This window comes from Chenopodium quinoa, unplaced genomic scaffold (assembly GCF_001683475.1).
Source record: "Chenopodium quinoa cultivar QQ74 unplaced genomic scaffold, ASM168347v1, whole genome shotgun sequence".
Lineage (NCBI taxonomy): Eukaryota > Viridiplantae > Streptophyta > Magnoliopsida > Caryophyllales > Amaranthaceae > Chenopodium > Chenopodium quinoa.
The window spans coordinates 33,102-56,714 of NW_018744737.1; the positions used below are offsets into that span (position 1 = coordinate 33,102).

Genomic DNA, 23,613 nt, shown 5'->3' on the forward strand with positions numbered 1-23,613 from the left:
AAGTCAAATGCTTTCAACAAAGCTAATTGTATCAAATGAAAGTCAAACGCATTCTATAAAGTTAATTAAATCAAGTGAAAGTCAAACACATTCAAACAAAGCTTTTTGAATCAAATGAAAGTCAAATACATTCAACAAAGCTAATCGAATCAAATGAAAGTCTAACACATTCAAACAAAGCTTTTTGAATTATAGGAAAGTCAAATACATTCAACAAAGCTAATCGAATCAAATGAAAGTCAAATGCATTCTACAAAGCTAATTGAATCAAATGGAAGTCAAACACAGTCAAACAAAGCTAATTGAATCAAATGGAAGTTAAACACATATAAACAATGTTTTTTGAATCGAATAAAGTTCAAATGAATTCAACAAAGCTAATTGTATCAAATGAAAGCCAAATGCATTCAACAAAGCTAATTGAATCAAATGAAAGTCAAACAAATTCAAATAAAGCTTTTTCAATCAAATGAAAGTCAAATGCATTCAACAAAGCTAATTGAATCAAATAAAAGTCAAATGAATTCTACAAAACTAATTGAATCAAATGAAAGTGATGTGATTTTTAGTCCGAAAACTAAGCCTCACAAAGATATGAATCTAACCTAATTCTATACAGAAAATTCACCAAGAATTAAGCAAGAAACTTAGATTAATTAATCAAGAATCCACCTAATTAATCAACCTAGGTGATTGTTTTAAACTAAAACAAACAAAACAGCAAATTGGAATCCACCAATCAAGAATTTAAGTAATCCAACTTAAACAAAAGCAATAAGAAATATTATTATGAATGTATGATTAAAACTTGTATATTATTCGAAGATTACAACCCTATATTTATAAACTCAATCAATTATCCTAATCCCACTTGAATTAGAATTCTAATCCCCTAACAAAAACCCACGGATTGCATAACTTAATCAAGTTTAGATAACTTTGATTTAGTTATTTAATCCTACTTAAACTCTAACTACTCTTAAGATAAAACTTGCCTATTTTATCCTAACTCAAGCTTGCACTCCAAGCTATTATTGACGCCTACTAGACTAAAACAATTCCTAATGCAATTAGAAATCCTAAGTGCTTAAAACAAGAAAAACCCTTTCAAGTGAAAGGTAAAAACTTGTAAGCAAAAACCTAAGAAAGCTTTTAAAGAAACCTTAAAGAACTATCAAGAAGCTTCAAGAACTCCCAAGAACGCCACCATACAAAGCGTGGCTTTGTCTTGATGCCCCCGATAGTAAGTTTGACCTATTGAAGAAGCTTCCAAGTATAGATTCATGCTTTCTTGACTTTCTTGGAATAATTCTTCAACATGCTCATCGTTCACATTGATGCACGCATCATCCTCCCCTTCTTCAAAAGAATTTGCCCTCAAATCTTCAATAGCACCATCTGGCAAATACTTCACCAAATCCCCAATATTAAATGTTGCGCTTACACCATATTCTCCCGGCAATTCAAGCTTATATGCATTCTCATTGATCTTCTCAATAATCTTGAACGGCCCCTCACTTCTTGGCATCAATTTATTCTTTCGTTTGTTAGGAAATCTCTCTTTTCTCAAGTGTAACCACACCAAGTCGCCAACTTCAAAACTTTGTGGCTTTTTGTTCTTGTTAGATCGTGCTTTGTAGAGTTCATTGACACGTTCAATCCTAGCTCTAACTTGTGCGTGTAGCTTTATCATGTACTTGATTTTAGTCTCGGCATCCTTATGAATCACTTCCCCTTTTGGAATTTCAATTAAATCAATGGGCATTTTTGGATTGACACCATAAACAACTTCGAACCTTCCAAGAAATGGTTTCAACACCTCGTTCATCAATCTCATAAATGTACTGGGCGCATTGGTTAGACCAAAAGGCATGACCAACCACTCATACAACCCCACTTTAGTCTTGAAAGCCGTCTTCCATTCATCTCCTTCCCTCATGCGTATTTGATGATAGCCACTCATAAGATCAATCTTGGAAAATAGCTTTGAACCATGCAATTCGTCTAACAAATCATCAAGTCTAGGTATAGGAAATCTATACTTGATGGTTATGTTGTTCACACTCCTACTATCAATGCACATACGCCAACTCCCATCTTTTTTTGGAACTAACAATGTAGGCACGGCACATGGGCTCATACTCTCTTTCACGTAGCCTCTTTGCATCAATTCCTCTATTTGACGTTGCATTTCCTTTGTTTCTTCCGGATTACTTCTATATGCTGCCTTGTTAGGTAGTGGAGCTCCCGGAATAAGATCAATTTGATGTTCAATACCACGAATTGGTGGTAATCCCGGTGGTAATTCACTAGGAAAAACATCACAATACTCTTGCAATACTACTTCTAATTCCACGGGCCTCTTTTCTTGTTTACTTTCATTCACTTGCACATCGTTAGCCACCATAATATATACTATATTGTTGTTGTTGATCTCTTTCTCCAACTCCTTTTCCCCAATTAAATATGCACCTTTTGAACTAGGGTTAATTCTATGATCAACAAGTGGTTTCAATGCATATGATTTTTCCCCCTTTCCTTTTCGAATTATATACACATTTGTCCTACCATTAAACTTGACAAATCTATCATATTGCCATGGTCTACCCAATAAGATATGACAAGCATCCATAGGGCATACATCACATAAAACTTTATCATGATATTTGCCAATTGAAAAGGTGATTAGGGCTCGTTTCGTTACCTTCACGTCACTAGCATCATTGAGCCAATGTAGCTTGTAAGGTTTTGGGTGATCGGTTGTAGGCCACTCTAATTTGTTGATCAAAGTTGTAGACACCACATTTGTGCAACTTCCCGAGTCTATTATTACGTCACACAATCGATCTTCCACCTTGCACCTTGTTAAAAAGATTTTCTCTCTTTGATTCTCTTCAACGGGCATAGGTTTAGAGTGAAGAGCTCTCCTTAGAACCAAGCTCTTTCCTTGCGTTTCACCATCAACCTCTTCGGCACTACCCTCCTCTTCTTCAAAATCACGTTCTTTCTCGACCACAACCTCCATGTCACTATTTCCCTCGCACCTAGCTTTCTCTTCTTCCCATTCTTGAGCCGTCATAGTGCGTTTTGAGTAGCAATTGCTTGCTATGTGGCCAACACTCCCACATTTGAAACATTTTCTATCTTCGGTCACCTTCTTGCTAGCTTCGTTTCTGGGTTTGTTATCTTTAGCATACGGATTAGGAGAAGTCCTATCAAAGGTAGGCTTGTCACTAGCCTTTGTGAACGTGCGTGTGAACGGTTTCACACTTGAGGTCTTCTTGGCCTTGAATTGTCTTTCAACCTTAATGGCCGCCTTGCATACTTCCTCAAACGAATAGTATTCGTGCAATTCAATCTTCTCTTGAACATTTTCGTTCAAACCTGCAATAAAACGTGCTATTTTGTGCTCTAGAATTTCTTCTAAATCACACAATAAACATAGTTTCTCAAACTCACACAAATAAGCCTCCACGGATTGATTCCCTTGCTTAAAAGTCTGCATCTTGAGATACACTTCTTGCACGTACTCATGGGGCACAAATTGACGCTTCATATATTTCTGCAATTGTGTCCAAGTAGTGATCTTGGATCGTCCCTCCTTGCGTCTCTTTTTCTTGAGATTATCATACCATAAACTCGCATAACCTGTGAGTTTTAATTCAGCAAGTTTGCACCTCTTTCGTTCATCATACTCCTTGTAATCAAAGAGTGTTTCGGCTCTTCTAACCCACTCAAAATATTTTTCGGGGTCTAGCATACTACCATTGAATTCCGGAAAATCTAACCTTATATTTCGGTCATCATCTTTGGCCTTGTTCTTCCGTCTATGCCTTCTAGGTTCATCACTCGAAGATGAATCTTTATGTCGTGATCTACTTGCTTTTCTCCTGTCATATTCGTCTTCACTTGAACTAGAAATTGCAACTGATGTGTTCTTCCTTGAAGATGAAGTTTTGTCACGTTCGTCAAGCCTAGCCAATACTTCTTGCAATTGTTGTGACAATCGCTCTATTTGACAATCCCTCCGCAAGTTATGCGCTTGATCAAGGTTCAAACCCCTTGGAATCCCTGGGATTTCTTCGTCACTCATTGCTCCTACACAAACCAGGTTTAGTTTATGCAAAATCTTGATTAAAAGATTGAATCTTGATTGATTCTTGAAGCAAATAAGAACCGTTCTCCAGATCGCAACTTTGTGTAACACTCTCAAAAGTTTGAGGTTGCACAGACTTCGTTACGCGTCCAATTGACACGAAATTTTGACACAATGTTGATCTACGTTTTCTGAATCTTGCCACAAAATTTCAGCCAAAAATTCCAAGCCTAACGTCACCAGTTTAAATTCTACCGAAACTGTGCTCTGATACCAAGATGATGTGATTTTTAGTCCGAAAACTAAGCCTCACAAAGATATGAATCTAACCTAATTCTATACAGAAAATTCACCAAGAATTAAGCAAGAAACTTAGATTAATTAATCAAGAATCCACCTAATTAATCAACCTAGGTGATTGTTTTAACTAAAACAAACAAAACAGCAAATTGGAATCCACCAATCAAGAATTTAAGTAATCCAACTTAAACAAAAGCAATAAGAAATATTATTATGAATGTATGATTAAAACTTGTATATTATTCGAAGATTACAACCCTATATTTATAAACTCAATCAATTATCCTAATCCCACTTGAATTAGAATTCTAATCCCCTAACAAAAACCCACGGATTGCATAACTTAATCAAGTTTAGATAACTTTGATTTAGTTATTTAATCCTACTTAAACTCTAACTACTCTTAAGATAAAACTTGCCTATTTTATCCTAACTCAAGCTTGCACTCCAAGCTATTATTGACGCCTACTAGACTAAAACAATTCCTAATGCAATTAGAAATCCTAAGTGCTTAAAACAAGAAAAACCCTTTCAAGTGAAAGGTAAAAACTTGTAAGCAAAAACCTAAGAAAGCTTTTAAAGAAACCTTAAAGAACTATCAAGAAGCTTCAAGAACTCCCAAGAACGCCACCATACAAAGCGTGGCTTTGTCTTGATGCCCCCGATAGTAAGTTTGACCTATTGAAGAAGCTTCCAAGTATAGATTCATGCTTTCTTGACTTTCTTGGAATAATTCTTCAACATGCTCATCGTTCACATTGATGCACGCATCAGAAAGTCAAACACATTCAAACAAAGCTTTTTGAATCAAATGAAAGTTAAATGCTTTCACCAAAGCTAATTGTATCAAATGAAAGTCAAATGCATTCTATGAAGTTAATTGAATCAAATGAAAGTCAAACACATTAAAACAATGCTTTTTGAATCAAATGAAAGTCAAATACATTCAACAAATCTATTTGAATAAAATGAAATTCAAATGCATTATACAAAGCTAATTGAATCAAATGAAAGTTAAACACATTCAAACAAAGCATTTTGAATCAAATTTAAATCAAATGTATTAAAAGAAGCTTTTTGAATCAAATGAAAGTCAAATGCATTCAACAAAGCTAATTGAATCAAATGATAGTCAAATGCATTCAATAGAGCTAAGTGAATGAAATGAAAGTTAAATGCATTTTAAAAAGCTTATTGAATCAAATGAAAGTCAAACACATTCAAACAAAGCTTTTTGAATCAAATGAAAGTCAAATGCGTTCAACAAAGCTAATTGAATCAAATGAAAGTCAAATGCATTCTACAAAGCTAATCGTATCAAATGTAAGTCAAACACATCAAACAAAGCTTTTTAAATCATATAAAGGTCAAATACATTCAATAAAGCTAATTGAATCAAATGAAAGTCAAATGCATTCTACAAAGTTAATTGAATCAAATGAATGTCAAATGCATTCTAAAAAGGTAAATGAATCAAATGAAAGTCAAAAACATTCAAACAAAGCTTTTTGAATCAAATGAAAGTCAAATGCTTTCAACAAAGCTAATTGAATCAAATGAAAGTTAAACAAATTCAAATAAAGCTTTTTCAATCAAATGAAAGTCTAATGCATTCAACAAAGATAATTGAATCAAATGAAAGTCAAATGCATTCTAAAAAGCTAATTGAATCAAATGAAAGTCAAACACATTCAAACAAAGCTTTTTAAATCAAACGAAAGTCAAATGCTTTCAACAAAGCTAATTGAATCAAATGAAAGTCAAACACATTCAAACAAAGCTTTTTGAATCAAATGAAAGTCAAATGCTTTCAACAAAGCTAATTGAATCAAATGAAAGTTAAACAAATTCAAATAAAGCTTTTTCAATCAAATGAAAGTCTAATGCATTCAACAAAGATAATTGAATCAAATGAAAGTCAAATGCATTCTAAAAAGCTAATTGAATCAAATGAAAGTCAAACACATTCAAACAAAGCTTTTTGAATCAAATGAAAGTGAAATGCTTTCAACAAAGCTAATTGAATCAAATGAAAGTCAAATGCATTCTACAAAACTAATTAAATCAAATAAAAGTCAAACACATTCAAACAAAGCTTTTTGAATCAAATGATAGTCAAATGCATTCAATAAAGCTAATTGAATCAAATGAAAGTCAAATGCATTCTATAATGCTAATTGAATCAAATGAAAGTAAAACACATTCAAACAAATCTTTTTGAATCAAATGAAAGTCAAACACATTCAAACAAAGCTAATTGAATCAAATGAAAGTATAATTTATTCTACAAAGGTAATTGTATAAAATAAAAGTCAAACACATTCAAACAAAACTTTTTGAATCAAATTAAAGTTAAATGCATTCAAAGAAGCTATTTGAATAAAATGAAAGTCAAATGCATTCTACAAAGCTAATTGAATCAAATGAAACTCAAACACATTCAAACAAAGCTTTTTGAATATAATTAAAGTCAAACGCATTCAAAGAAGCTATTTGAATCAAATGAAAGTCTAATGATTTCTACATAGCTAATTGAATCAAATGAAAGTCAAACACATTCAAACAAAGCTTTTTACATCATATGAAAGTCAAATATATTCAACAAAGCTAATTGAATCAAATGAAAGTCAAATGCATTCTACAAAGCTATTTCAATCAAATGAAAGTCAAACACATTCAAACAAAGCTTTTTGAATCAAATGAAAGTCAAATGTTTTCAACAAAGCTAATTGAATCAAATGAAAGTCAGCATTCTACAAAGCTAATTGAATCAAACGAAAGTCAAACACATTCAAACAAAGCTTTTTAAATCATTTGAAAGTCAAATACATTCAACAAAGCTAATTGAATCAAATGAAAGTCAAACACATTCAAACAAAGCTATTTGAATTAAATGAAAGTCAAATGCATTCTACCAAGCTAATTCAATCAATGAAAGTCAAACACATTTAAACAAAGCTTAATAAATCATATGAAAGTCAAATACATTCAACAAAGCTAATTAAATCAAATGAAAATCAAATGCATTCTACAAAGCTAATTGAATCAAATGAAAGTCAAATGCTTTTAACAAAGCTAATTGAATCAATTGAAAGTCAAATGCATTCTACAAAGCTTATTGAATCAAACGAAAGTCAAACAAATTCAAACAAAGCTTTTTAAATCATATGAAAGTCAAATGCATTCTACAAAGCTTTTCAATTCAAATGAAAGTCAAACACATGCAAGCAAAGCTTTTTGAATCAAATTAAAGTCAAATGCATTCAAAGAAGCTATTTGAATCAAATGAAAGTCAAATGTATTATACAAAGTTAATTGAATCAAATGAAAGTCAAACACATTCAAACAAAGCTTTTTAAATCATATGAAAGTCAGATACATTCAACAAAGCTAATTGAATCAAATGAAAGTCAAATGCATTCTACATAGCTAATTGAATCAAATGAAAGTCAAACACATTCAAACAAAGCTTTTTGAATCAAATGAAAGTCAAATGCTTTCAACAAAGCTAATTGAATCAAATGAAAGTCAAATGCAATCTACAAAGCTAAATGAATCAAATGAAAGTCAAACACATTCAAACTAAGATTTTTGAATCAAATGAAAGTCAATTGCTTTCAACATAGCTAATTGAATCAAATGAAAGTAAAATGCATTCTACAAAGCTAATTGAATCAAACGAAAGTCAAACACATTCAAACAAAGTTTTTTGAATCCAATGAAAGTCAAATGCGTTCAATAAAGCTAAGTGAATCAAATGAAAGTCAAATGCATTTTAAAAAGCTTATTGAATCAAATGAAAGTCAAACACATTCAAACAAAGCTCTTTGAAATAAATGAGAGTCAAATGCATTCAACAAAGCTAATTGAATCAAATGAAAGTCAAATGCATTCTACAAAGCTAATCCTATCAAATGTTAGTCTAACACATCAAACAAAGCTTTTAAAATCAAATAAAAGTCAAATTAATTCAATAAAGCTCATTGAATCAAATGAAAGTCAAATGCATTCTACAAAGTTAATTGAATCAAATGAAAGTCAAATGCATTCTAAAAAGGTAATTGAATCAAATGAAAGTCAAAAACATTCAAACAAAGCTTTTTGAATCAAGTGAAAGTCAAATGCTTTCAACAAAGCTAATTGAATCAAATGAAAGTTAAACAAATTCAAATAAAGCTTTTTCAATCAAATGAAAGTCTAATGCATTCAACAAAGATAATTGAATCAAATGAAAGTCAAATGCATTCTAAAAAGCTAATTGAATCAAATGAAAGTCAAACACATTCAAACAAAGCTTTTTAAATCAAATGAAAGTGAAATGCTTTCAACAAAGCTAATTGAATTAAATGAAAGTCAAACACATTCAAACAAAGCTTTTTGAATCAAATGATAGTCAAATGCATTCAACAAAGCTAATTGAATCAAATGAAAGTCAAATGCATTCTAAAAAGCTAATTGAATCAAATGAAAGTCAAACTCATTCAAACAAAGCTTTTTGAATCAAATGAAAGTTAAATATGAAAGTTAAATATATTCAACAAAGCTAATTGAATCAAATGAAAGTCAAATGCATTCTACAAAGCTATTTGAATCAAATGAAAGTCAAACACATTCAAACAAAGCTTTTTAAATCAAATGAAAGTCAAATGTTTTCAACAAAGCTAATTGAATCAAATGAAAGTCAGCATTCTACAAAGCTAATTGAATCAAACGAAAGTCAAACACATTCAAACAAAGCTTTTTAAATAATTTGAAAGTCAAATACATTCAACAAAGCTAATTGAATCAAATGAAAGTCAATTGCATTCTACAAAGCTAATTGAATCAAATGAAAGTCAAACACATTCAAACAAAGCTTTTTGAATCAAATTAAAGTCAAATGCATTCAAAGAAGCTATTTGAATCAAATGAAAGTCAAATGCATTCTACAAAGCTAATTCAATCAATGAAAGTCAAACACATTTAAACAAAGCTTTATAAATCATATGAAAGTCAAATATATTCAACAAAGCTATTTGAATAAAATGAAAGTCAAATGCATTCTACAAAGCTAATTGAATCAAATTAAAGTTAAACACATTCAAACAAAGCTTTTTGAATCAAATTTAAGTCAAATGTATTAAAAGAAGCTATTTGAATCAAATGAAAGTCAAATGGATTCTCCATAGCTAATTGAGTTAAATGAAAGTCAAACACATTCAAACAAACCTTTTTAAATCATATGAAAGTAAAATACATTCAACAAAGCTAATTGAATCAAATGAAAGTCGAATGTATTCTACAAAATCAAATGAATCAAATGAAAGTCAAACACATTCAAACTAAGCTTTTTGAATCAAATGAAATTCAAATGCTTTCAACAAAGCTAATTAAATCAAATGAAAGTAAAATGCATTCTACAAAGCTAATTGAATCAAATGAAAGTGAAACACATTCAAACTAAGCTTTTTAAATCCAATGAAAGTCAAATGCATTCAATAGAGCTAAGTGAATGAAATGAAAGTTAAATGCATTTTAAAAAGCTTATTGAATCAAATGAAAGTTAAACACATTCAAACAAAGCTTTTTGAATCAAATGAAAGTCAAATGCATTCAACAAAGCTAATTGAATCAAATGAAAGTCAAATGCATTCTACAAAGCTAATCGTATCAAATATAAGTCAAACACATCAAACAAAGCTTTTTAAATCATATAAAAGTCAAATACATTCAATAAAGCTAATTGAATCAAATGAAAGTCAAATGCATTCTACAAAGTTAATTGAATCAAATGAATGTCAAATGCATTCTAAAAAGGTAAATGAATCAAATGAAAGTCAAAAACATTCAAACAAAGCTTTTTGAATCAAATGAAAGTCAAATGCTTTCAACAAAGCTAATTGAATCAAATGAAAGTTAAACAAATTCAAATAAAGCTTTTTCAATCAAATGAAAGTCTAATGCATTCAACAAAGATAATTGAATCAAATGAAAGTCAAATGCATTCTAAAAAGCTAATTGAATCAAATGAAAGTCAAACACATTCAAACAAAGCTTTTTAAATCAAACGAAAGTCAAATGCTTTCAACAAAGCTAATTAAATCAAATGAAAGTCAAACACATTCAAACAAAGCTTTTTGAATCAAATGAAAGTCAAATGCTTTCAACAAAGCTAATTGTATCAAATGAAAGTCAAATGCATTCTATAAAGTTAATTAAATCAAGTGAAAGTCAAACACATTCAAACAAAGCTTTTTGAATCAAATGAAAGTCAAATACATTCAACAAAGCTAATCGAATCAAATGAAAGTCTAACACATTCAAACAAAGCTTTTTGAATTATAGGAAAGTCAAATACATTCAACAAAGCTAATCAAATCAAATGAAAGTCAAATGCATTCTACAAAGCTAATTGAATCAAATGGAAGTCAAACACAGTCAAACAAAGCTAATTGAATCAAATGGAAGTTAAAACACATATAAACAATGTTTTTTGAATCGAATAAAGTTCAAATGAATTTAACAAAGCTAATTGTATCAAATGAAAGCCAAATGCATTCAACAAAGCTAATTGAATCAAATGAAAGTCAAACAAATTCAAATAAAGCTTTTTCAATCAAATGAAAGTCAAATGCATTCAACAAAGCTAATTGAATCAAATAAAAGTCAAATGAATTCTACAAAACTAATTGAATCAAATGAAAGTCAAACACATTCAAACAAAGCTTTTTGAATCAAATGAAAGTTAAATGCTTTCACCAAAGCTAATTGTATCAAATGAAAGTCAAATGCATTCTATGAAGTTAATTGAATCAAATGAAAGTCAAACACATTAAAACAATGCTTTTTGAATCAAATGAAAGTCAAATAAATTCAACAAAGCTAATTTGATCATATGAAAGTCAAACACATTCAAACAAAGCTTTTTGAATCAAATTATAGTCAAATGCATTCAAAGAAGCTATTTGAATCAAATAGAAGTCAAATGCATTCTACAAAGCTAATTGAATCAAATGAAAGTCAAACACATTCAAACAAAGCTTTTTGAATCAAATTAAAGTCAAATGCATTCAAAGAAGATATATGAATTAAATGAAAGTCAAATGCATTCTACAAAGCTAATTCAATCAATGAAAGTCGAACACATTTAAACAAATCTTTTTAAATCATATGAAAGTCAAATACATTCAACAAAGCTATTTGAATAAAATGAAATTCAAATGCATTATACAAAGCTAATTGAATCAAATAATAGTTAAACACATTCAAACAAAGCATTTTGAATCAAATTTAAATCAAATGTATTAAAAGAAGCTTTTTGAATCAAATGAAAGTCAAATGCATTCAACAAAGCTAATTGAATCAAATGATAGACAAATGCATTCAATAGAGCTAAGTGAAAGAAATGAAAGTTAAATGCATTTTAAAAAGCTTATTGAATCAAATGAAAGTCAAACACATTCAAACAAAGCTTTTTGAATCAAATGAAAGTCAAATGCGTTCAACAAAGCTAATTGAATCAAATGAAAGTCAAATGCATTCTACAAAGCTAATCGTATCAAATGTAAGTCAAACACATCAAACAAAGCTTTTTAAATCATATAAAGGTCAAATACATTCAATAAAGCTAATTGAATCAAATGAAAGTCAAATGCATTCTACAAAGTTAATTGAATCAAATGAATGTCAAATGCATTCTAAAAAGGTAAATAAATCAAATGAAAGTCAAAAACATTCAAACAAAGCTTTTTGAATCAAATGAAAGTCAAATGCTTTTAACAAAGGTAATTGAATTAAATGAAAGTTAAACAAATTCAAATAAAGCTTTTTCAATCAAATGAAAGTCTAATGCATTCAACAAAGATAATTGAATCAAATGAAAGTCAAATGCATTCTAAAAAGCTAATTGAATCAAATGAAAGTCAAACACATTCAAACAAAGCTTTTTAAATCAAACGAAAGTCAAATGCTTTCAACAAAGCTAATTGAATCAAATGAAAGTCAAACACATTCAAACAAAGCTTTTTGAATCAAATGAAAGTCAAATGCTTTCAACAAAGCTAATTGTATCAAATGAAAGTCAAATTAAAGTTAAACACATTCAAACAAAGCTTTTTGAATCAAATTTAAGTCAAATATATTAAAAGAAGCTAATTGAATCAAATGAAAGTCAAATGCATTCTACAAAGCTAATTGAATCAAATAAAAGTCAAACACATTCAAACAAAGCTTTTTGAATCAAATGATAGTCAAATGCATTCAACAAAGCTATTTGAATCAAATAAAAGTCAAATGCATTCTACAAAGCTAATCGTATCAAATGTAAGTCAAACACATCAAACAAAGCTTTTTAAATCATATAAAAGTCAAATACATTCAATAAAGCTAATTGAATCAAATGAAAGTCAAATGAATTTTACAAAGTTAATTGAATCAAATGAATGTCAAATGCATTCTAAAAAGGTAATTGAATCATATGAAAGTCAAAAACATTCAAACAAAGCTTTTTGAATCAAATGAAAGTCAAATGCTTTCAACAAAGCTAATTGAATCAAATGAAAGTTAAACAAATTCAAATAAAGCTTTTTCAATCAAATGAAAGTGTAATGCATTCAACAAAGATAATTGAATCAAATGAAAGTCAAATGCATTCTAAAAAGCTAATTGAATCAAATGAAAGTCAAACACATTCAAACAAAGCTTTTTAAATCAAACGAAAGTCAAATGCTTTCAACAAAGCTAATTGAATCAAATGAAAGTCCAATGCTTTCAACAAAGCTAATTGAATCAAATGAAAGTCAAACACATTCACACAAAGTTTTTAGAATCAAATGAATGACAAATGCTTTCAACAAAGCTAAATGAACCAAATGAAAGTTAAATGCATTCTACAAAGCTAATCGAATCAAACAAAAGTCAAACACATTTAAACAAAGCTTTTTGAATTAAATGAAAGTCAAATGCTTTCAACAAAGCTAATCAAATCAAATGAAAGTCAAACACATTCAAACAAAGCTTTTTGAATCAAATGAAAGTCAAATGCTTTCAACAATGCTAATTGTATCAAATGAAAGTCAAACGCATTCTATAAAGTTAATTAAATCAAGTGAAAGTCAAACACATTCAAACAAAGCTTTTTGAATCAAATGAAAGTCAAATACATTCAACAAAGCTAATCGAATCAAATGAAAGTCTAACACATTCAAACAAAGCTTTTTGAATTATAGGAAAGTCAAATACATTCAACAAAGCTAATCGAATCAAATGAAAGTCAAATGCATTCTACAAAGCTAATTGAATCAAATGGAAGTCAAACACAGTCAAACAAAGCTAATTGAATCAAATGGAAGTTAAACAGATATAAACAATGTTTTTTTAATCGAATAAAGTTCAAATGAATTCAACAAAGCTAATTGTATCAAATGAAAGCCAAATGCATTCAACAAAGCTAATTGAATCAAATGAAAGTCAAACAAATTCAAATAAAGCTTTTTCAATCAAATGAAAGTCAAATGCATTCAACAAAGCTAATTGAATACAATAAAAGTCAAATGAATTCTACAAAACTAATTGAATCAAATGAAAGTCAAACACATTCAAACAAAGCTTTTTGAATCAAATGAAAGTTAAATGCTTTCACCAAAGCTAATTGTATCAAATGAAAGTCAAATGCATTCTATGAAGTTAATTGAATCAAATGAAAGTCAAACACATTAAGACAATGCTTTTTGAATCAAATGAAAGTCAAATACATTCAACAAAGCTAATTTAATCATATGAAAGTCAAACACATTCAAACAAAGCTTTTTGAATCAAATTAAAGTCAAATGCATTCAAAGAAGCTATTTGAATCAAATAGAAGTCAAATGCATTCTACAAAGCTAATTGAATAAAATGAAAGTCAAACACATTCAAACAAAGCTTTTTGAATCAAATTAAAGTCAAATGCATTCAAAGAAGATATTTGAATTAAATGAAAGTCAAATGCATTCAAAGAAGATATATGAATTAAATGAAAGTCAAATGCATTCTACAAAGCTAATTCAATCAATGAAAGTCGAACAAATTTAAACAAATCTTTTTAAATCATATGAAAGTCAAATACATTCAACAAAGCTATTTGAATAAAATGAAATTCAAATGCATTATACAAAGCTAATTGAATCAAATAATAGTTAAACACATTCAAACAAAGCATTTTGAATCAAATTTAAATCAAATGTATTAAAAGAAGCTTTTTGAATCAAATGAAAGTCAAATGCATTCAACAAAGCTAATTGAATCAAATGATAGACAAATGCATTCAATAGAGCTAAGTGAATGAAATGAAAGTTAAATGCATTTTAAAAAGCTTATTGAATCAAATGAAAGTCAAACACATTCAAACAAAGCTTTTTGAATCAAATGAAAGTCAAATGCGTTCAACAAAGCTAATTGAATCAAATGAAAGTCAAATGCATTCTACAAAGCTAATCGTATCAAATGTAAGTCAAACACATCAAACAAAGCTTTTTAAATCATATAAAGGTCAAATACATTCAATAAAGCTAATTGAATCAAATGAAAGTCAAATGCATTCTACAAAGTTAATTGAATCAAATGAATGTCAAATGCATTCTAAAAAGGTAAATAAATCAAATGAAAGTCAAAAACATTCAAACAAAGCTTTTTGAATCAAATGAAAGTCAAATGCTTTCAACAAAGGTAATTGAATCAAATGAAAGTTAAACAAATTCAAATAAAGCTTTTTCAATCAAATGAAAGTCTAATGCATTCAACAAAGATAATTGAATCAAATGAAAGTCAAATGCATTCTAAAAAGCTAATTGAATCAAATGAAAGTCAAACACATTCAAACAAAGCTTTTTAAATCAAACGAAAGTCAAATGCTTTCAACAAAGCTAATTGAATCAAATGAAAGTCAAACACATTCAAACAAAGCTTTTTGAATCAAATGAAAGTCAAATGCTTTCAACAAAGCTAATTGTATCAAATGAAAGTCAAATTAAAGTTAAACACATTCAAACAAAGCTTTTTGAATCAAATTTAAGTCAAATATATTAAAAGAAGCTAATTGAATCAAATGAAAGTCAAATGCATTCTACAAAGCTAATTGAATCAAATAAAAGTCAAACACATTCAAACAAAGCTTTTTGAATCAAATGATAGTCAAATGCATTCAACAAAGCTATTTGAATCAAATAAAAGTCAAATGCATTCTACAAAGCTAATCGTATCAAATGTAAGTCAAACACATCAAACAAAGCTTTTTAAATCATATAAAAGTCAAATACATTCAATAAAGCTAATTGAATCAAATGAAAGTCAAATGAATTTTACAAAGTTAATTGAATCAAATGAATGTCAAATGCATTCTAAAAAGGTAATTGAATCATATGAAAGTCAAAAACATTCAAACAAAGCTTTTTGAATCAAATGAAAGTCAAATGCTTTCAACAAAGCTAATTGAATCAAATGAAAGTTAAACAAATTCAAATAAAGCTTTTTCAATCAAATGAAAGTGTAATGCATTCAACAAAGATAATTGAATCAAATGAAAGTCAAATGCATTCTAAAAAGCTAATTGAATCAAATGAAAGTCAAACACATTCAAACAAAGCTTTTTAAATCAAACGAAAGTCAAATGCTTTCAACAAAGCTAATTGAATCAAATGAAAGTCCAATGCTTTCAACAAAGCTAATTGAATCAAATGAAAGTCAAACACATTCACACAAAGTTTTTTGAATCAAATGAATGTCAAATGCTTTCAACAAAGCTAAATGAACCAAATGAAAGTTAAATGCATTCTACAAAGCTAATCGAATCAAACAAAAGTCAAACACATTTAAACAAAGCTTTTTGACTTAAATGAAAGTCAAATGCTTTCAACAAAGCTAATCAAATCAAATGAAAGTCAAACACATTCAAACAAAGCTTTTTGAATCAAATGAAAGTCAAATGCTTTCAACAATGCTAATTGTATCAAATGAAAGTCAAACGCATTCTATAAAGTTAATTAAATCAAGTGAAAGTCAAACACATTCAAACAAAGCTTTTTGAATCAAATGAAAGTCAAATACATTCAACAAAGCTAATCGAATCAAATGAAAGTCTAACACATTCAAACAAAGCTTTTTGAATTATAGGAAAGTCAAATACATTCAACAAAGCTAATCGAATCAAATGAAAGTCAAATGCATTCTACAAAGCTAATTGAATCAAATGGAAGTCAAACACAGTCAAACAAAGCTAATTGAATCAAATGGAAGTTAAACAGATATAAACAATGTTTTTTGAATCGAATAAAGTTCAAATGAATTCAACAAAGCTAATTGTATCAAATGAAAGCCAAATGCATTCAACAAAGCTAATTGAATCAAATGAAAGTCAAACAAATTCAAATAAAGCTTTTTCAATCAAATGAAAGTCAAATGCATTCAACAAAGCTAATTGAATCAAATAAAAGTCAAATGAATTCTACAAAACTAATTGAATCAAATGAAAGTCAAACACATTCAAACAAAGCTTTTTGAATCAAATGAAAGTTAAATGCTTTCACCAAAGCTAATTGTATCAAATGAAAGTCAAATGCATTCTATGAAGTTAATTGAATCAAATGAAAGTCAAACACATTAAAACAATGCTTTTTGAATCAAATGAAAGTCAAATACATTCAACAAAGCTAATTTAATCATATGAAAGTCAAACACATTCAAACAAAGCTTTTTGAATCAAATTAAAGTCAAATGCATTCAAAGAAGCTATTTGAATCAAATAGAAGTCAAATGCATTCTACAAAGCTAATTGAATAAAATGAAAGTCAAACACATTCAAACAAAGCTTTTTGAATCAAATTAAAGTCAAATGCATTCAAAGAAGATATTTGAATTAAATGAAAGTCAAATGCATTCTACAAAGCTAATTCAATCAATGAAAGTAAAACACATTTAAACAAAGCTTTTTAAATCATATGAAAGTCAAATACATTCAACAAAGCTATTTGAATAAAATGAAATTCAAATGCATTCTACAAAGCTAATTGAATCAAATGAAAGTTAAACACATTCAAACAAAGCATTTTGAATCAAATTTAAATCAAATGTATTAAAAGAAGCTATTTGAATCAAATGAAAGTCAAATGCATTCAACAAAGCTAATTAAATCAAATGATAGTCAAATGCATTCAACAAAGCTATTTAAATCAAATGATAGTCAAATGCATTCAACAAAGCTAATTGAATCAAATAAAAGTCAAATGCATTCTAAAAAGCTAATTGAATCAAATCAAAGTCAAACACATTCAAACAAAGCTTTTTGAATCAAATGAAAGTGAAATGCTTTCAACAAAGCTAATTGAATCAAATGAAAGTCAAATGCATTCTACAAAGCTAATTGAATCAAATAAAAGTCAAACACATTCAAAAAAAGCTTTTTGAATCAAATGATTGTCAAATGCATTCAACAAAGCTATTTGAATCAAATAAAAGTCAAATGCATTCTACAAAGCTAATTGAATCAAATGAAAGTCAAACACATTCAAACACAGCTTTTTGAATCAAATGAAAGTGAAATGCTTTCAACAAAGCTAATTGAATCAAATGAAAGTCAAATGCATTCTACAAAGCTAATTGAATCAAATAAAAGTTAAACACATTCAAACAAAGCTTTTTGATTCAAATGATAGTCAAATGCATTCAACAAAGCTAATTGAATCAAATGAAAGTCAAATGCATTCTAAAAAGCTGATTGATTCAAATGAAAGTGACCAAAGTGGTCAAGGTTCGAATATTCCAATCCAAGAGTTGAACGTTAGGGAATTGATTTTTTCCAAGTCTTTCTTCGATCCTACTCCTATGGATTTTTGGGTGCACGGTCCATATAATTACTCAACTGGCTGCACCATATTGAGCGTGACTAATTACCTTGATAATGGGGGAATATAGACGGATTTAAGGAGAGTTTCAAGCTGGTTTAACTTTGTAATAAAGGAGCTTGAATGAAGGCTTAATTGGGAGGTTACAAAGGCGCATTTAAAGGCTGCTTTGGAGGACGAATTTGGACAGCATGTTGGAGTCAATTTGCTGAACGTTTTCTTCCCTTGTTATAAGCTTTCTTAATTAGAGTAATAATTAGTTGTAATGGGGTTTAAGTTGGACGGTTATGAGCCACTTAATCTACCCTTATTTTCAGTTTTGTTATTTCTGATTTGTTGCTTGTTTTAGCTAAGTGTAGTGGTAATTAAATGATGTACTAAAGCTATAAATAGCATGCTAATGATCAATGAAACATATTCCACAAATTTGCAAGAAACACACGAGTGTATGATCTAAATTTTACTTGTGCTAGTCAGGTTTGATTTTCCAAACTTGAGAGTTATCTCAATTTGAAGATTTTGTGTTTTAGTGAGAGTTCCTAAGACTTAAACTTGTAGTTGTCGAATAGGTGAGAGTTCCCTAATCACTACTACGCCCAAACAAGTGAGTGAGTGTTCCTCATTGTTATATCCTCAAGGTTAAGGGTGAGAGTTCCCCTAATCCTTCTTAGTTACTCCACATTGATACTTCTAATTCAACTAAACACAACACTCATTCCAGACCGTTTGTAAACAAGTTTCTCACCTTGCTTACACATCATTTGGCGCGTCAGGTAGGGGGAGAGTTTTCTTAAATTCTTCCAACGGGGTCGAATACCTACATACCATGGGAGAAAATCAAGACTTGAGGACAACTTTGGAAGCTCTTAATCGATCCATTGCTAGTCAAGAGAGGTTGGCCGAAACCAACGCCAATCTACAAGGGAACCTTGCTGCCTTGATGGAAAGGCTCATGAACGAGCATGATAGGAGAGATCAAGGCGAAGACCCTCCACCTAGGAGGGAGGATAGGAGTCTCAAAGTGGACGTCCCTGCCTTTGATGGGATACTTGATCCAGAAAAGTACTTGGAATGGGAGAAATCCTTGGAGAGGTATTTCGATTACAAGGACATTCAAGAGGAGTTCCAAAAATACAAGATAGCCAAGGTGAAGTTGAAAGGCTATGGGGATAACTGGCTATAAGGAGAGCAAAGGGGACGTACTCTTAGGGGTAAGGCGTCTATTTCTACTTGGAGCAAGTTGAAGAAAAGGATGAGGGATCGCTTTATTCCTCACAATTTCAAGCAAAGCCAATATGTGAAGTGGAGCACTTTGCAACAAAATGGAGAATCGGCTGAGGACTACATCAAAGAGTTTGACAGACTTTCTATCGTGTGTGAAATCACGGAGAATGAAGAACTCAAGATGGGACGTTTCGTGGCTGGGTTGGATCAAGAGTTGCAAGAAAAACTTGAAGGTTACACCAATTTAACCTTTGCTGAAGCTTGCAAATTTGTGATCAAGTTTGATTCAAAAAGGAAGAAGAAAAAGCCGATTGTCACCCCTCAAGTGGCACGAAGACCAACCTTCCCTGTCAAGGATGGTTCTTCTTTTGTCAAAGCCAATGATCCACCTAAGAAGGACAAGAAAGATTTCAAAATGAGTGACATTGTTTTTTACAAGTGCGGAGGAAGGGGCCATTTTAAGAAGGATTGTCCAAATTCCAGAGCTTTGACCATACAAGAGGTAAAGCTTATTGCTAATCAAACTATCAATTGGGAGGATTTCGAGGTTGAAGAAGTGGAGGACGTGAATTCTAATGAAGGGGACAAGGAGGAAGAACAATGCTTCCCCAAAGAAGAGCCCAAAACAAATCTGGTTGTGAGAAGGGCGTTGCAAGCTCGCGTTGACGAACCCTTAGCACCGCAAAGGCAACACATTTTCATCACCAAGTGCAAGATTAAAGGCGAGGTATGTGATTTAATTGTTGATGGTGGTAGTGAGGCAAACACAGTTTCCAAAACCTTGATAGCTAGACTTGGTCTTACAACGAAAAATCACCCACATCCTTATAAGTTGAGTTGGTTGGACTCTAATTCTAGCACGGGAGTTAGGAAACAATGCATGGTTAGTTTTTCTATTGGGTCTTATCATGATACTCAACTGTGTGATGTTGTGTCTATGGATGCTTGTCACATTTTGCTTGGTAGACCTTGGCAAACTGATCGAAAATCTCAACATGATGGGTACCATAACACTTACACTATAACTCACCAAGGAAAACAAAAAAAATTGCACCCTTTACCACCCCCACGGTTTTCACAAAATCCTAAACAATCAAAGGAGGTGTCATTGCTTACCCTTAAGGAATTTGAGAGGGAAATTGATGGTGAGGAGGAATTATACTTGTTGTACTCTAAAGAGATCCACGAAAATTTTGTGAGGCAAAATCCCAAATTAGCTCAGTTGATTAAGGATTTTGAGGATGTTTTTCCCGATGAGTTACCGAAAGAGTTACCACCTTTGAGGGGAATTGAACATCAAATTGACCTCATTCCGGGTGCTCCTTTGCCTAACAAACCTGCCTATAGGTGTAATCCCTTGGAAACTAAGGAATTGCAACGACAAATTGAGGAGTTGATGAGTATGGGGTATGTACGTGAGTCTATGAGTCCGTGTGCTGTTCCTGCTCTTTTGGTCCCTAAAAAGGATGGTACATGGCGCATGTGTATTGATAGTAGGGCTGTTAACAATATTACTGTCAAGTATAGGTTTCCAATTCCAAGACTAGATGACATGCTTGATGAACTGAGTGGCTCGAAGTGGTTTTCAAAAGTGGATTTGAGGAGTGGTTATCATCAAATTCGGATGAGGAAAGGAGATGAATGGAAGACCGCTTTCAAAACCAAGCACGGCTTGTATGAGTGGCTCGTGATGCCATTTGGACTCACCAACGCACCTAGCACTTTCATGAGGTTGATGAACGAGGTGTTGCGGCCTTTCCTTGGCAAATTCGTGGTGGTGTACCTTGATGATATCCTTATTTATAGCAAAGATGGGGATGAACATTTGATACATTTATTTAAAGTTTTTACGGTTTTGAGAGAACAAAAATTGTATGGAAAACTTGAAAAATGTAATTTTATGCTATATGAGGTCACTTTTCTTGGTTACATTGTTTCAGGAGAAGGTGTGAAAGTTGATCCTAGCAAGATTGAGGCTATTCAATCATGGCCTAGTCCAAAGACACTCACGGAGGTCCGTTCTTTCCATGGATTAGCTTCCTTTTATAGGAGGTTCATTTGTAATTTCAGAACTCTCATGACCCCTATCACCGAGTGCACAAAGAAGGGCTCATTTGAGTGGACTCCTCAAGCTCAAAAGGCATTTGAAGTGATCAAAGAAAAAATGTGAAATACACCCATCCTAGCACTTCCAGATTTTTCAAAGCCATTTGAAGTTGAGTGTGATGCAAGCGGAAAGGGGATTGGTGCCGTGTTGATTCAAGAAGGGCGTCCTATTGCCTACTTTAGTGAGAAATTGAGCCAAGGCAAGCTGAATTATTCCACCTATGATAAGGAGTTCTATGCCATGGTGCGAGCTTTGAATCATTGGTCGCATTACTTGAGACCACAACCATTCATACTTCATTCTGACCATGAATCTTTGAGGTTCATCCATGGCCAAAAGAAGTTGAATTCGAGACATGCAAAGTGGGTGGAATTCTTGCAAACATTTAACTTTTCATCAAAGTACAAGAGTGGAAAGGAAAATGTTGTTGCGGATGCCTTATCTCGAAGGCATACTTTACTTGGAGTCGTTGAGGCGAAAGTCCTTGGGTTCGAATTAATCAAAGAATACTACAAGGAAGATGATGACTTCAAGGTCATTTTGGAGAAATGCGTGAATGGTAGTTATGAATTATTTTCCTTACAAAATGATTTTCTTTTTAAGGGAAATAGGTTATGCATTCCCAAATGTCCAATTCGAAGCTTGTTGATTCATGAAGTGCATGGGGAGGTTTAGCAGGCCATTTCGGATTTCAAAAGACTATGGAGCTTCTTCAAGCTCACTTTTATTGGCCTAATATGCTATCCACTGTTCACCGTGTTGTAGCACGTTGTTCTACTTGTCAAAGGGCAAAGATGGTGTTTCAAAAAGGTCTTTACAAGCCATTTCCAATTCCGGAGAGACCTTGGGAAGACATAAGCATGGATTTCATTGTGGCTTTACCTAGAACTCAAAGAGGTAAGGACTCAATCATGGTGGTAGTTGATCGTTTTTTCAAAAATGGCTCACTTTGTCCCTTGTCATAAAACCGAAGATGCTGCGAAGGTGGCGAAATTATATTTTGATGGGGTTGTTCGTTTCCATGGAATCCCACGCACCATTGTTTCAGATCGAGATACAAAGTTCCAAAGTCATTTTTGGAAGTCCTTGTGGCGTCTTATGGGAACCAAGTTGCTGTTTTCTACCTCACATCACCCCCAAACCGATGGCCAAACCGAGGTGGTGAATAGAGTACTAGGTTCTTTGCTTAGGACCTTGGTTAGTAAAAGCACCAAAGATTGGGATGTCAAACTCGCTCATGCCGAGTTTGCTTACAATAGAACTCCTAGCACTACTACGAAGTATTCTCCTTTTGAAGTAGTCTATGGTTCTAATCCTTATGTTCCAATTGATCTCATAGCATTGCCTCGAGACAAGTTCGTGCATGGAGGTGCCAAGGAACAAGCCGAGTTCATGGTGAAAATCCACAAGGAAGTAAGGAAGAACATCGAGAAGGCTAATGAAATCTATAAGAAGCAAGCCAACAAGAGAGTCAAAAACGTGAGAAGTTTTGAAGTTGGTGACTTAGTGTGGATCTACATGAGGAAGGAAAGGTTTCCTAATCAAAGGAAGAACAAGCTCATGCCACGAGCCGAGGGTCCTTTTGAGATAGTGGAAAAGATCAATGACAATGCCTACAAGGTAGATTTGGGAGGAAAGTATGGCGTCTCAAGCACATTCAATGTGGGGGATCTAGCACCGTACTATAATGATGAAGAATTGAGGGCAATTCCCTTTGAAGAAGGGGAGGATGACCAAAGTGGTCAAGGTTCGAATATTCCAATCCAAGAGTTGAACGTTAGGGAATTAATTTTGTCCAAGTCTTTCTTCGATCCTACTCCTATGGATTTTGGGGTGCACGGTCCATATAATTACTCAACTGGCTGCACCAAATTGAGCGTGACTAATTACCTTGATAATGGGGAATATAGATGGATTTAAGGAGAGTTTCAAGCTGGTTTAACTTCATAATAAAGGAGCTTGAATGAAGGCTTAATTGGGAGGTTACAAATGCGCATTTAAAGGCTGCTTTGGAGGACGAATTTGGACAGCAT

At 31.6% G+C, this 23,613-nt stretch overlaps 1 protein-coding gene across 1 annotated transcript; it reads left to right on the plus strand.

The window, feature by feature from the left end:
* Positions 1 to 19,501: 19,501 nt before the first annotated feature.
* On the plus strand, positions 19,502 to 22,438 carry LOC110703571. Its single transcript, XM_021881351.1, has 5 exons — positions 19,502 to 20,356; positions 20,597 to 20,880; positions 21,001 to 21,325; positions 21,414 to 21,419; positions 22,346 to 22,438. Exons 1-5 carry the CDS (start codon positions 19,502 to 19,504, stop codon positions 22,436 to 22,438), a joined length of 1,563 nt encoding a protein of 520 aa, XP_021737043.1.
* The last annotated feature ends 1,175 nt before the right edge of the window (positions 22,439 to 23,613 follow it).